This window comes from Cynara cardunculus (genome assembly GCF_001531365.2).
Source record: "Cynara cardunculus var. scolymus isolate 2C chromosome LG 11, CcrdV1, whole genome shotgun sequence".
Classification (NCBI taxonomy): domain Eukaryota; kingdom Viridiplantae; phylum Streptophyta; class Magnoliopsida; order Asterales; family Asteraceae; genus Cynara; species Cynara cardunculus.
In genome coordinates this window covers 1901609-1916835 of record NC_037538.1, presented here as the reverse complement: position 1 = coordinate 1916835, position 15227 = coordinate 1901609, and the positions used below count along the sequence as shown (strand labels likewise).

Here is a 15227-nt window from a genome sequence, read left to right as displayed (position 1 = left end):
AGTGAAAAATTTGAGATTGAATACTTGTTTTGACCTTTTAAACAGTCAGTTTTGACTTTGATTATCAAAGTTGATTTAAAATTATCTGATTTCTTGCAAGTTAGAATAAAAAATTATTTTATTACATGTATATCAATTACGTCATCCCTCTCTCTCTCTCTCTAATACCATGTAAAATTATCGTAATTTTTGTAAACATAAAGATTATATAGTTTCATGAAATAGAATAAATAATAAATAAATGGAATATGAATACAGTAGAGGCCATAGGTATCAGCTTAATGGAGTTGGTAGCGTTAGCCGTAGCCATAGCCATCATCAGTCGTCGTCGTCAACTCCAAATTTTTAATCAACTTTCAGCTTTTATAAAAAAAAATAGTTTCATTTAAAGCAGTAATAATATAAAGATTTAAAATTGTGAAGTGGGACCATTGACATTTCTACAATTGATCTACCTAAAGTTTGTTTTGATTTTTGTAATGTATAATGTATATGATATTGTATTATTATATGCTGTAAAACATTTACATATACTTATTGGTATTGGTTTTGGTGATTGGTCCTCCAACGGGTCCCTCGATCGGTTCAACATATCTTTATTAGTCCTTGTATTTGATGGGTTATGAAGCCATACACACAATGGAAATAAAATGCAACCACAACCATGGTCCATAATAAAATAGGATAGACCAGATGTTTTGAAATTTCCCTTTCGTTGTACTTGTAAAACTCAATGTTTGACTTTATCATAACGCCTCACTCTATTTAAATTTTTACACAATACATACATGAACTTATATTGATTATAGGACAAACTACAAGAAATAGCAACCTACTTTCATAATTTTTTTTTGTTCAATTTTGTATTGCAAGTCCTTCCACTTTGATTGAAATTTCATGTTTACGATTTTTGATCTTTTATTTCTTTATTTTAATACATATACAGGTAAAAAACAGTTCAAACCAAAAAAACAGTTCAAACCAAAAACCGGTTTTTGACAAAATTTAGAACCAAAACCAACACAAATAACGTCTTTATTTTAAAGATAGCAATATTAATTATATTATTAAAATATTAAATAATTTAATAAAATATTATTTCTAATCTCCTAATCATTTAGTTTAAAGATTTCTAAAATAAAAAAATAATTTCTTTCCTAAATAATTATTTTTTGATACTTCTTCAACTTGAAAAAATTTCATCCTCATTTTGTTACTTTCTTTATGACAAAACTCTTTAAAATTTATGTTTTAAAAATATCGGTCATAGATTTTTAATTTTTATTATAATTTGATTAGAAGTGTATTTGTACAATACAGTGAGATATATCTTAATTATAATATTTTTTTTTTGTTTTTGTCGATGTTATAAAACGGTTTTATGTGGTTTTGAAAAAACGATAAAGTTTTATTTTTGAATAAAATATAAACTTGTAAATATCATAAAACTTGGAAAAAATTATATAGATATTAATATCAAAGTTAACTATTTAAAATCTCTTATCTTTTATGTAATTTCTTTAATTCAATGTTTTATTATAATTTAATTTAGATGTAATAACAAAATAATTTATTTTTAATTTAATAATATAATTTTTTATAAAAATAATAATTAAATATTTTATTAAAACTTAATGATTATTCTAATTATATTTTAGATTTTTTTATATTTAAAATAAAATATTTGTATTTGACTATGTTTCAATGCAGTTAACTACATAAATTCATACATAAAACTTTAATAAATTATAGTTACACACAATTTATTTATAATATTAAATTTTAAATAATATGAATCAATAAATAATATCTCATGTATCAAAATATTTTAATGAGTTCTTATTGATTGTTTTTTTTAATGAAATTTGGTTGCTATCTTTATTCGGTTATGTGGTTTTGCACCCAAATCAAACCATTAATTTTAGTTGCCAGCACAAGAGTAGTGTGGCCGGTCCCTTGGTCCGTCGATTCCGACCTCTGATACACACACACACATTCACCCCTAGGCTGATAACACACGACGATCTGACGGTGTAATAATAGGTGATGGTGGTGGACGGTTGTTTACAAGCGGCGTAATATGGAAACTTCTGATTCAGATGAGCCTGAGAAAAAGCGTTCTCATCTGAACAACTCCGATATGGCACGTCACCCTAACCCTTCTCCGGAAAACGGCACTGTAAGTTCTAATTCTATCATAAATCTGTGTATCTGCTCATTCTTTTGTTTTTTGGCAACTTAACACATTCGTATGTTCACCGGGATTCATGATCATCAAAGAATTCGAGTACCATGTTTTAAGGTTTTGATAAGCCCAAAATTAGGGTTTCAAGTTACAGAGAATTAGGGCTTTCTGCTATATTGATATAAATAACACGGACACTGGACTCTGGTAGAAATAGTGAAGTTGGATTAAGGCTAAATGTTGAAGATTTGGGACATCCTTCCCTATTCAAGATTTTCTATATTGTCTTCAGTTCGAGGTTGAGGTTGAGATTGAGATAGAAAGGGTTCTTGGTGAATTGGAGTTAGGTGATTGTTGAAAGTGTGGGTTTTGTCTTTTAAATTAGAATCCTATCCCCACGCAACAAATTGTAGTACTTAATATCAGGGTTTCATATTATTGTATCAGGGTGATTCTTGCGTGTATATTTTAGGGCTTTCAGTGATTTTGATATATTTTGTACACACAGCAGCGGCTGACACAGAGATTGCAGTAGAAATAATAAAATCGAATAAAGGTTGATGATGTAGGGCCTCTTTCTTGTTTAGGATTCAAATTTTCTGTAACCAATTTAGTTTGAGATTCAAGAGTGAACAGGCTCTTCTTTGATTGGAGTCAGGGTATCAACTAAAACATGATTTCAAGGTTCTACATTTTGAAATTCTTGTGCAAGTGTGGGGTTGAGTCTTTTAAAGTAAGAATCTAATCCGACACAACAAATTATAGCATAATATTTAACAAGAAACAGTTATAAGATTGTAATCATATTATTCATATCAACTAATAATACATGTGGTCAATTGATCATGGGTGGATGAATTTACCTTTCATGGGTCCACTACTTCTAGCTATCACACTTGTTTCTTCAAGTCCTTAGAGGCTGAAACCAATTAAATCAATTCATGTTTCAAACAAATTAGCTCAGTTAGAAGTGGAGCCACATTGATTAAATTCCATTATCTGTTAGAGACTAGACTCTATTTACCAAGTAATAAGTCTGGGTGATTAATGTCTAGAGAAAAACAAATGAAATTGAAATGTTGTGGCATTGAGTTCACAGTAACAAAAGTGACACAAGCAAACTGTATTTGCAACCATTGAATCTGCTTTGACAAAAATATTAATGATAAGAATTGAAACAATCAGCAGGCACTCTGCACCATGAAACAGATGAAGTAAAATATGATGTCACCCAAGTTGCATACAAAAATCACACGAATCAATTAAGATACCTATCTGAGTGCAAATTAGCTGAAGTCTCTGCAAATTAGAATAAAAAAATTAGGAAAAATGATGTAAACCATACAATATTATGAACCGAGTACCAATTAAGCAAACCTTAAAAAAGATTTATATTTCTACTTTACAAGTTAACAAACTGTAAAAAGATTTAGTCACTTTTAAGGTATGTATGGAATACTACAAATAGGAAAAACTTCTATTGACTATCATAATAATAAGCAGCTTCATACCAACTTTGAATTTGACAGGTACTATGATTTATCTTAAAAAATAAAACATGGACTCTAATTATAAAGATCGTTCACATTCCGTACGATATTCTAAAAGATGGTATGGTACTCCACTCCACGTTTAACATCATTTAGTGTGCCATGCTCCATGTGTTCCACTCGGTTTGATGAACTTGATTTGCCTCACCATGTTCATACTTTATTGCTTGTTTGTTACTTAGTAAAGCATGCGTATTCTGTGGCATGAACTCTTTTCTTATGAGTAGATTGGTTTTTAAATCCAAGTTATATTGAAGCTATAGCTCCCAGATAGTTTGAGCTCACATGCACAGCTTGCGTCTGTAAGTAACCCACTGCTGAGGGGAAAGATGCCTAAAGTTTCTTTTGACATTGTAGGTTGATGCAACAGTGCTGCAGTATCAAAATCAGAAGCTCGTCCAGCAGTTAGATGTCCAGAAGCAGGAGTTACATGATCTGGAAAATAAAATTAAAGAATTAAGACAGGACCAAACTTCTTATGATGACTTTTTGATTACCATTAATCAGCTATGGAGTCAAGTAAGCTCTTATTCAAAGTTCCTTCTTTACAATTTGCATTGTCTAGTTATTGTCTGAACATCTCCTTTTTAGTTGGATGATGATTTAATTATCCTTGGAGTACGAGCGGGGGCAGGCCAAAGTGCCTTAGAAGCATTGCAGCGTGCAGATTCTTCCCGAGGTCTGTAATTTGGTCTACCAGTGGTTATCTTATTTGACCCTGAATTATCCAACTATTACTCATTGCAGCATGTTGACTCTTCCTGAGTTCTTTGCTTTGATCTACCACTATTGTCTATTTGACACCTAATTATCCGGCTATTACTTCTTCCACATAATTAAAACCTACCTATTTAATTTGTAGGTTCAATTCCATCATGTCCTGCAGAGGAAACATTCCTTTGCAGACTCCTGCAGTTGGATTCCATTGGAAGTAATGTAAGTGATGAGCGTCTCATATGTATCAAAGAAGCCCTTGCTTTGCGGCATTCATCTACTCTGGAACTAATGAAATTAATAGAAGATACTATTCAAGTACTGATGGCTAAAATTGAAAGCATCGGTCAACCTTTGCATGAAAATTCATCTGCAGAAGGTTGGTATTGAGACCTTAGTGGGAAGTCCACCGTTTCTTCCTTATCCACTAATTGTGTTCTATTACTTTCATAATCCGTACGTAGTAGTTTTACTATCACAAATGCCTACTGATGATTGACCTTGCTATGTCTCAGATGCAATTATTCAATCATATAAGATTGATGATTTGATGAAAGAGGAGGTTAAACATTTACATTTAATTATTGAAGCTCTCCATGTTAAGCACAAAGAATATGCTGAGATGATTCAGAATTATAGTCATAGCCATTCTGTGGATCAGTCCGAGATCAAACATATTGCAGGTTTTAGTAATTTTCATCAGTTTCCCTTCCTAGAAAACATAACATGCTTTGACAATTCATTGTTTGGGGTTCATATTAATCATGTTTATTTTATCTGCATATGCTGGTAAGGCGACGTGGAGGATAGCATGGCAGAGCTTGAAGAAAGTAGAAGAAAACTTGTAAATTTAAAGATGCAGAAGGATAGACTTTCCGGTGTGCAGCCTCCAGTTCCATTTGCTGTTAACGGAAGTATTTCAACTGAAAATACTGTAGACAAGACTATGGGATTACGTGATTTAAAGGACTCCATCGAGGAAGCAAAGGTATTTATCTTGTCCCTGGGCGATTATCTTCTCCCTCCATGTGCCCACACACTAAGTATTAAATTCTAATTGATGTAGATACTGGCATCTGATCGTCTTTCTGAGCTTCAAGAGGCACAAGAGGACAATTCTATCTTATCAAAACAGTTGCAAGATCTTCAGGTTGTAAGCACTTTCTTTTGCTTTTGTATATCGACTATTGTTTTGTTCTAACTTTTGTGTTTTGGCAGAACGAACTGAAGGATTCCAAGTATATTTACACATCCCGGCCATACACCTTACTTAACGATCAACTTCCATATTGGAAATCTGAAGTAGAACGGTTCAGGGTGCTGATAGATTCCTTGCAGGTATAGCTCGAGATGTTTACAAACGTTCTAAATCAAATGTTTTCCCCTTCCTGTCTATTTTAAAAATTTAGTTCCAGGCTGATAGGTCTTCGATTATACGGAAGGAGAAAGAGCTCAGCATAAAAACAGAGTCGGTAGATGCTCTGAGGAATCCTATTGACAATGCCGATTCTACTATTGAAGACCTAGAGCGCCAGCTTCAGCAATGCATCAATGAGAATAATGAGTTGGAAATTAAAATGGAAGAAGCTGTCCAAGATTCAGGTAAAGTTGGCCATAATAGTCAACTTCCTCTTCACAGTGTTATGTTTTCCAACCTATATTTGGATATGCTATTTTACTAAAAAGTGCAATTATTACAGAGAGGAAAGACATTAAAGCAGAGTTTCAGGTCATGGCCTCAGCTTTGTCCAAAGAAATTGGAATGATGAAATCACAGTTGAATCGTTGGAAAGAGACAGGGTGTGAATCCCTTTCCTTACAGGAGGAGGCCAAGTCGCTTAGAGATTTGGTGCACAAAAAGGTGAGATATTACTTCAGTGTTACCTTAATATGAGGCTCACTATTCGCTAAAAAGGCCGCCTTGAGTCACTTACCTACAGAAGCATAAGGAACGAGGATCTTTTTTCTTCTTATCTTCATTTATGTATTTTCTTCAACTTAAAATGTTCTTTTCTTGATTATCCATTCCATTCCCTTTTTGCCAACACTTCATATGTTACCTGGGCCATCCTCTCGGTACTTTTGGTTTCAGCTTATGGTCCACCCTCCTATATCTGACGTTCTGGACCAGGAGAATGGCTTGATGATATCGACACCTTATGAGTTGGACACCCTTGTACTGAAAATTGGTTTATAATAAAAATGCATCACCTATTATAGATTGTATATGGTAGGCCTAGTGACTTCTACTTTCTACTTGATAACTTGGATGAGAAGGACCCAACTTTCTCAGTTGACACGGGTTTGCAAACAGATTATTGGGTTTTTTAATTTCTTATATGCAACCGTGTTTTATTTTCTTCATCTGATTATTGCATTCTGTTAATTTCTTTAAGTGCTCTACAGAGCTTGAATTTTTTTCTCTACTTATAGGTCACCGAACATAAGAACTTGGCAGATGAATGTTCTGAGCAGACTGGGAAGATCAAGTCTCTGCAGGCCCTTGTAAGTTTTCTACTTTAGTTCTCATTCGGCTTTTATATTTAGTACAAAGTTTAATTAATTGGTTTCTAAGGTTTATGTGGTTGTCACTGAGAACTGTTAATGAATGATGTGAGCTTGTATTAGTGACCTATGCACAACCTGCTGCAGATTGAGAGGCTGCAGAAGGAAAAGCTAGAATCACAAATCTTTTTAGATATGCTTGGACAGCAGATATATGACAACAGGTATGGAATTGGGTTTGGGTGTCAGATATTCGGGAAGCACTTTTATTATGTCATGCATGAATGCATTTCTAAGAAAAGAGAATGTGATTTTGTATCTGTGTTTGGTCCCTCTAATTTGCTGCAATTATGTTTGATTTACATGCAAAGTAGCCTTAGAAATGGGAGTTATTATCACTTTGCGTTAAAGCAATGGGCTGCTACTATTGTCTCTTGGCAGACATTGTTAGTGGTCTTCTCTATTCTTTTTTTAAGAGAATGATCATTGTTTTGGGTAAGTTTGCTCTTTGGGATGGTTGATGCTCATGTCCTGCCTATCAAGAGTCATGTATAGGTTTTCTGTTAATTGATTAATTTAACCGGAAAAAGATCTTCAAGGGCAAGATCCATGTCCTTATTCTAATTGTTGATTAAGGATAGTTTGAATAGCAACAAATTGTCGAGCCAGCAGGGTGTAATATGTTAACACGTTTTTGGTCAGAGTGTAAACAGTGTTCATAACATCAGGTTGTTGTTTGTTGTATAAATGCAATCACTTCGTCAACGCTTTTGCGTAAAATATGCAGTTTCTTGTTCTTTTCGCTTAGCATCTAGTGTTGTCCATGGCAGCAATTCTTTTGATGTGGTATTGAAATTTTACTTCCTTGGGTACAAGGGACGTGATGGGAATCAGAGAATCTGAGAGGAGAGCTCATTCGCAAGCTGAAGTTCTGAAAAATGCTTTTGATGAACACGGTTTAGAATTGAGGATCAAAGCTGCTAAAGAAACTGAGGTTGCTTGCCAACAAAGATTGTCTGACGCTGAAGCTGAAATTGCTGATTTAAGGGCTAAACTGGATGATTCTGACAGGTTTGAGTTCTATACTGCCTATCTTGCACTTAACTTAAAGCGTATCTATAAACATCAAGTCATCTCTATTATCTTCAACTGTGTGAATTACTGATGAAATTTAGCTCATTGTGCCACATTACTATGTCTGAGGAGGGATTTCTCTGATGAAATTTAGTTGATGATGGAGAGTACTTTACCAAATTATGATGCTTTAAGTATAGTCTTTTGCATGTTTGATTTTATGTAGGCAGGATCTAGAAACTGTTTAAGTTGATCGGTTGTGTGTGATTCTGCAGTTCAAGCTTCCACCTTTAAATATTATACCATCTTGTGTGATAATTATTCCATATAATGTTCATCCGAACATTTTGCTCCTATGTACAGGGATGTTCTGGAACTTGCAGAGGCCATCAAAATTAAAGATGGAGAGGCAGAGTCTTATATTTCTGAAATTGAGGTATTTCGTTAGTAGTGCTATATGATCTATCTAGTGTTGTGTTCCTTTGTTGTTTATGCCAGTTTAGTCATATATTTGCCATCCTTTGATTTTCACTACTTGCAGACTATTGGTCAAGCCTATGAAGATATGCAGACACAAAACCAGCACTTGTTGCAGCAGGTGATGGAGAGGGATGATTACAATATCAAGGTTATTCTTTCTCTCATCTGCATATTAATAGTCTTTGATTTAATGATACTGTCCTATGTCGGAGTTAATTGTCCCTGACCTATGCTGTGGTCCCTTTGCTACAGCTGGTTTCGGAGAGTGTGAAGATGAAACAGTCACATAGTGCTCTAATTTCCGAAAAGCAAACACTAGATAAACAGCTTCAACAAGTGACTTCAGCAGTTGAATCACTAAAATCACGAATTTCACGTTCGGAAGAACAGGTATAGTTTTTATAGGCAGCTTTGGTTGTGTGGTTTCTGGTTATCCTTTTCTAACATAAAGATGTGTATATATATACATATATGTATATGTAGATGAGTGCTTGCATTACACATGCTTTGAAGTCTACCGAAGAAGATAGACATCTTGCAGTCAACCTGGAAAACAGCAAGTGGGAACTATCTAATGCCGATAAGGAATTGAAGTGCCTTAAATCGTTGCTTTCTTCTTCAGAGAAGGATTGTGACCAAATCCGCCGTAAGATGGAGGAAATTCAGGAGGAGTTGGAGAGTGAAAGGTATTATTTTTCCAATTTTTGAGAGTTGATTGATGGAATTAGGTGAAAGAGGTTTGTTTTACTGATGGAAGGGAAGTGTTTGTTAAAAGCAGAATGGACAGAAAGAAGGTGGATGAGGAGCTTAGTGAATTAAATATGAAGGTAGCAGAGTTGACAATGGGAAGTGGGGAAGCTGCAATTCAGAAACTCCAGGAGGAAATCAAGGATTGCAAGTCTATTCTCAAGTGTGGGGTTTGCTTTGATCGGCCGAAAGAGGTACGTAATCATGTTATAGTTCTCAAGTTTGAATGCATTTTGCGTGGTGGTGGTGGTGGTTGTAATATTTGTGACGCATCAGGTGGTGATCGTGAAGTGTTATCATCTATTTTGCAATCCATGCATCCAGAGGAATCTAGAGATCCGTCATCGGAAATGTCCTGGTTGTGGAATGGCGTTTGGGCAAAACGATGTTCGATTTGTCAAGATATGATGAAGACATTGTGTAGTTAGGTTTTATTTAGTCCGATTCTTAAGGAGTTGTAGTTGGTTTCTTGATATCCAGCTTACAAGAACGGTTTAACATCATTCTCCTTTAGCGAGGAAGAAAGGTTATGTACATGTAATTATTAGGAACTGCTGGATGTTGTTTAGTGGCAAAATCTTGACAAAGTGAATCTACTGGTGGTTGTGGTGGTTGGAGAATCTGGTGGTAAAGTTTGTTTCTGTAGTAATGTAATAGGAGGGTTGTAGTTGAATCTATGTTTATGATCCTAAAATTAGTAATGTATATTTAATTATTTTTGGTATAGTTCAATTTTGGTCTCTAGATGTTTTAATTTTCAACTGGTATTATCCCGAAACTTTAATAACTCGGATTTGATCCTTCATGTTTTTCAATTCCTTTTTGTTCGTTGCGAGTGTTTAGGTTACTCAAGTTATATCACAGGACCTAAAAAACAGTCGAGAAAATTCTTACCGGATTTAGACCATTGGAGCAAACATAACCTGCATTTTAGTGGTGGGTTGCTGTAAACATTTAAGTAGAATGGCAAATGTATAATTTTGAAACACATGAAATTTTATATTAAGCCAACTGCATAAAACTGGTACTTACGTACGTCAAAAGGCATTCTAAAGACTAGAAGCATGGGTCTTTTTCATCTTGGTATTGTTGTCTAAGATAAAAATGTATTCACCATGAATTTGCTCTTCTTTCTACGTCTCACATATTACAACTCAACAGAAAGGCCTATCACATATAAGAGTGTCTTTACAAGCGTTTTGCCAATATCAACCTCTTCATCATTTCACCCCAACAGATGCCATCAAGTCATCGTACTCGGGATCACTCTCTTGTTTTCTTGAATTTTGCGGCACGGCAGTTGGGGAAAACGGATCATATATATGTTGAGGTCCTGATGGCCTACCCAAAGAATGCGGCGCGACATTGCCACGGAACTGCTGATTTGAAGGACCCATCAAGTTCTGGCGACGGAATCCCATGGATGGATGATTTTGTGGAGCCTGTCCGAAGTTTCTAGGCCTGGGTGGGAAAGGACCGGCTGGTGGACCTGGACCAGGACCAGGACCAGGACCAGGACCAAACTGCCTAGGTCCCATTTGAGTGGTTGGCGGTCGTGGACCATGCCCTGGAAAAACTGGTTGTCTGTCTGATGGGGGAGGCATAGTTGATGGACCTTGATGTTGACCCATTTGATGACTATTCTGTGGCCTATGGAAGCCTTGCATGATAGGTGGTGGTGCTCCAAGATTGTTCATTCCAGGTCGAAACATAGGTGACTGAGGCGGAGGTACTTGTGGATTCCGGGGAGGCATAAATTGGGACCCGAGATGGTTTCCTGGCCTAGGAACCTGTTGAGAGGAGGGGGTTTGTGCATGATGGGTTTGAAAAGTGAAATCATTAGAACTGGGCTGCTGTGGTCTTAAGGCTGTTATGGGCGGGGGCCTTATAGATGGAGATGGTATTGACGTGGATGTAGTTGATGAGGGAAACCATGAACTGGGTGCTGGGTTAGGTGCCCCAGTCTGAGGCCTGACTGGTAGTGGTGGGGCAACCGGAGGCAGAGAGGCAGATGGACGAAAAGGTGAAGGTTCACCTCCTGATGTAGCACTTGGTTGTGAAGCCACGACAAATGATGCCTGAGGACGGACCATTGGTTGCATCATCTGTGGCATGTTTGGACCCAGAGTTCCAGGAGAGCCAGCCGGTGGTTGGGACCAGCCAGCAGAGGTCAAAGGTCGTTCAGGAAATGTATAAGGGGGAGCAGACCGAGGAATAGGTGACCCCATTGGCCGCATATTCTGATTTGGTCCAGTTGAAGTAGGCGGGGCTGGAAAATTCGGTTGACCTGGTGCAATCTGCAGTGGTGGCAAAGAAGGATTCCTAGGTGGACCAGCATAACCCATATTTGGCACCTGAAACTGTGGTTGGGATGGAACAAGAGAAGGATGGTTGGGAACTGAACCAAATGCTCTCGACATAATAGTCCGTGGACCAAATGATGGTGGCATGACTGCAGAATTTGAAGGGGACGATGACACTTGCATAGGGTTGCTTAGCATTGGAACCGATAAATTTGGAAAGGGAGGGGGAATGAAAGATTGGCCAGTTGGAAGCCATTGGTTAGGGTATGGCTGAAACTGAGCTGATGCTGGTGCTGGTACCGGTGCTTGTCCAGATCCTGTAAATGCCTGAGCCACTCCTTGGTTTACAAGCACAGGAGAGATGGAATAGGAAGGTACATCTTGGCCGAGACTAACCGCATTTGGATTATCTCCAGGCCCTGCATCCTTTGTAGAAATAGCAACAGTGTTTGCCTAATGACGAAAGGTCTGATGATAAGAAGGATGAAACTAATAACAGCCATCGGTATCAACTATAAAATTTAAACAACTTACTAAAACTGGGGTGACCAGTAACTCGATCAGAGAAACTGCAGCATCAACCTTCTCGTAAGTTTCAGCAGTGACAAGAACAGACAACTCTTCACAATCACCATGAGCTTTGTTTCCATCCGATGAAGTTATCTCAATCTACTTGTAACAAGAGAAGAGTTAAATAAAGATGAATCTTAAACCTCTGTGTCGCATCTCACAAAAATTAACAACTTGAATTGAAAAACTTGTAGACCTGCCCACCAGCAGATTGCAGAGAAAAGGATAATGGTTTGAAAAGCAAAAAGTGGTGGAACATGTTTACTAATAAGAACATGGCACAAGGTACTGGTTCACAAAAATTACCTCTTTCCTTGTATCTGCTTTGGTACCATAAACTCGTATTTTCGCTCCAGTTTCCTAATGCAGGAATTGAAACAAGGTTTTATGTAAAATTGGTGGAGCACTCAGCCTTGACATAGAATTAGTGAGCGTAACTGACCTTTTCCAATCGTTTTTGAGTGTCACCCGCAGGTCCAAATATTATCCCAACAAAATTGCGTCCAGGATATTCTTTGATCTATGAGGCAAAAGATACAAGAGCTCAAATAAGAAATTCGAACTTTGGTCTAAAGACGTATCTACATGTAATTTTGTTATTTAATGAGCACCAAATTATGCTAAAAGGCTATGATCCTCTTGCATCGACACACCATTCCAAGACCTAAAGAGAGAACATAGGGCAGAAAAAAGAACTCGTTTCATATTCAAAAGTGAACTCACGGGGATTGCAACTTTAGCCTCTTTTAGCAATGGCTTGTAATCAGCAGGGGCCTTGTAGCTTGGATTCAACTTCAGTATTTCTCCTGCCAATCATCAAAAACAACCTAAGAATTCATGTATATCATGTACAAACACTAATGTAATAGCCTCGAACCTTTAGGCATTTAGACTAAACGTACCAATAACCTCGCGCCTTTCAAGTTCCAACAACTCTAAGTTCTGCACCAACAAACTTTATTTTTAGTGCTTTTTAAGTGGGAACTTCAATAACATGAAGACTAACAAAAAGAAGCTTAACCTCAATATTTCGGCGGTCTGCAGACTGTTGAGCTGCACCATGAGCTACTGATGAATCATGATCATCCTTGGTCTCCATAATTCCCGACTTTAGTTGTTGTGTAATTTGATCCAGTCTAGTCTGCTCAAATATTGTACCACGACAGAGGCAGTGATATTATTAAGCTGCATCAAGATATGGGACTCCATGCAAATCATTCACAGACGACAGACAGACATTTTAGCACCCAAAAGAAAGGGGCTATAAATGTCTCGAAATCAAGAAAGATAATTCTATCTATATAGCCAAAGGTTATAGATGAAAAATTCAACTTCAGTGACAACAATATGGGCATAATAACACTAAAATCACATAAGAAAACACGAAACGTAGAGGAAAAGAACAACAAATTATATGATTTTTAAAGGAAACTCTTGAAGAACCTGATATGCCGAAGCTCTTCCCTTTCTAACAAACGCATCCTGTGTCAAATCAGGGCCCCATTTTGTTTTTCTCAGCACCGGTTTTGTACTTTCTTCATTCTCCACGTCAGTGCCTCCTAGTTTTTTACTTCCCCGGAAAATGGGCACTAAGGAACCTGATAGCTTGTTTTTTGGTATTACAAATCCAGATTTTTTTGTAAACAAAGAAACTTTTGGGCTCACTGTTGGTGATGCAGTAGCTGTTAGAGCAGTCTGAATGGTGTCCTCCATTCCAGATATTGGTTGAACCTTTGTACTCATCTTGCTCTTGTGCGCATTATCAAATCCTTTCACATTAACAGAAATGCATATAATGGTCAGATGCTCAATATGAAGCAAAAGAAAATGCTTCAAGCACATACTCAAAATTCAAAACCCTCGTTTGAACTTAACACAATCTGTAACATATTAGAAAAAACCCAACAGATAATTTCTGGGAAGGTCAGTTGCATGAGTTCTTCACTTGATCCACAACACGAAAAGTTCAAAATTTTCAATAATCATCAAAGGTTTAAATTTAGAATTGCGTGGCTAACTTAATTGTGGAACCCAAAAGCAAACTGACTACATAATTTACATCAGATTCGATCCTCCATTTCGACTAAGAAAGATGTTATCAATGGCCGTTGTTTTGCTTTACTACATCACGCACTTGAATGGCAACAAATAAGTAGGGTATCAATCACTGTTATTTCTCTTTATTACACTGTGGCCTTGGATGGCAACAAACAAGTATTCATTTAAGACGACCAACATAAAAGGACTGTGAAAGAAAACAGGTGAGCACAAAGCTGTATATTATCAAAACTTCAGGGGTTTAGAAGGATTTATCAGACTGAAAAGCACAAAATAAAAATCTTAACATGATCAACTGCTAAAAGATTGGCACAATGTCCAGCGAACATTTTGCTATAACCAGTGCAATTATGCATGATAGAGCAAATAAATTGGAGAAAACTATTACCACCGCACTGGTCGTAGCCAAATATATGCTGGAAACTGCGGCACCTTTAACGGAACAGTAACAACGCAGTCTCAACAGAACTGTGTGCTTTTTCCAACACCAGCAAACCCTTAAAACACAAAACTCATTCGAATGTATTTGACACACATCGCCAATACTTATCAAACCACAAAAACCAATATCTACGCATAATAATTGGATTAAACAGAAAGATAAGCAAGTAAGTGATAACAAATTTAGAGCACTACATTTGGAAATCATGGAAAAAATCATGCCCTAGTTTTGACAAGTAAACTCCCACAATTTAACATCTACATTCGAATTGGAAAGAGAGCATACTTGTCAGAAATGCTTATTCCATGAAGAACATCAGAGATCCGGTTGCAGCTCCTTTCCCTCTGGTCTGAAGCTCTCTCAAAGTCCCAGTTTTGTTCTCGTCGAGAAGTGAGGCGGGTGATCAGCTGATGTTTATACTCGACCCGATCGGGTCTGCAATGGGTTATATGGTTTTGGGCTAACATGATATTTGGGCCTGGACTTTTCTGCAGGCCCATTTAGTAAAAAGCTTACTTTTAAAAGTTCTCACTTTTACTAACAATTTTTGCCATTAAAATATCATTATATGTAACAATCTTACTCGGTTAGATTTTCGT

The 15227-nt window shown here is 36.7% G+C and overlaps 2 protein-coding genes across 4 annotated transcripts; one reads left to right on the top strand and one right to left on the bottom strand.

Annotated features, from left to right (window-relative positions):
* Window positions 1–1969: 1969 nt before the first annotated feature.
* On the top strand, window positions 1970–9932 carry LOC112521373 (E3 ubiquitin-protein ligase BRE1-like 2). The gene is made up of 19 exons (XM_025130199.1): window positions 1970–2179; window positions 4093–4254; window positions 4327–4414; window positions 4598–4828; window positions 4965–5132; window positions 5244–5437; window positions 5516–5599; window positions 5668–5787; window positions 5865–6051; window positions 6150–6310; window positions 6883–6954; window positions 7102–7178; window positions 7831–8025; window positions 8392–8464; window positions 8570–8656; window positions 8761–8898; window positions 8992–9194; window positions 9287–9449; window positions 9532–9932. Exons 1-19 carry the CDS (start codon window positions 2081–2083, stop codon window positions 9661–9663), a joined length of 2634 nt encoding a protein of 877 aa, XP_024985967.1. The 5' UTR covers window positions 1970–2080; the 3' UTR covers window positions 9664–9932.
* Window positions 9933–10341: 409 nt separating this feature from the next.
* On the bottom strand, window positions 10342–14989 carry LOC112520722 (vegetative cell wall protein gp1). 3 transcript variants are annotated; one of them, XM_025129228.1, is made up of 10 exons: window positions 14914–14989; window positions 13794–13897; window positions 13572–13717; window positions 13150–13269; window positions 13031–13070; window positions 12852–12934; window positions 12571–12648; window positions 12435–12488; window positions 12093–12227; window positions 10342–12011 (listed from the first exon to the last, which is right to left on the bottom strand). In XM_025129228.1, coding segments are annotated over exons 2-10 (2193 nt in total). In that variant the 5' UTR covers window positions 13795–13897; window positions 14914–14989; the 3' UTR covers window positions 10342–10475. The 3 variants fall into 3 exon arrangements, with proteins under 3 accessions (XP_024984996.1, XP_024984995.1, XP_024984997.1); XM_025129227.1 differs by having other exon boundaries at window positions 13572–13897; XM_025129229.1 differs by lacking the exons at window positions 13794–13897; window positions 14914–14989 and having other exon boundaries at window positions 13150–13313; window positions 13572–13656.
* Window positions 14990–15227: the final 238 nt, after the last annotated feature.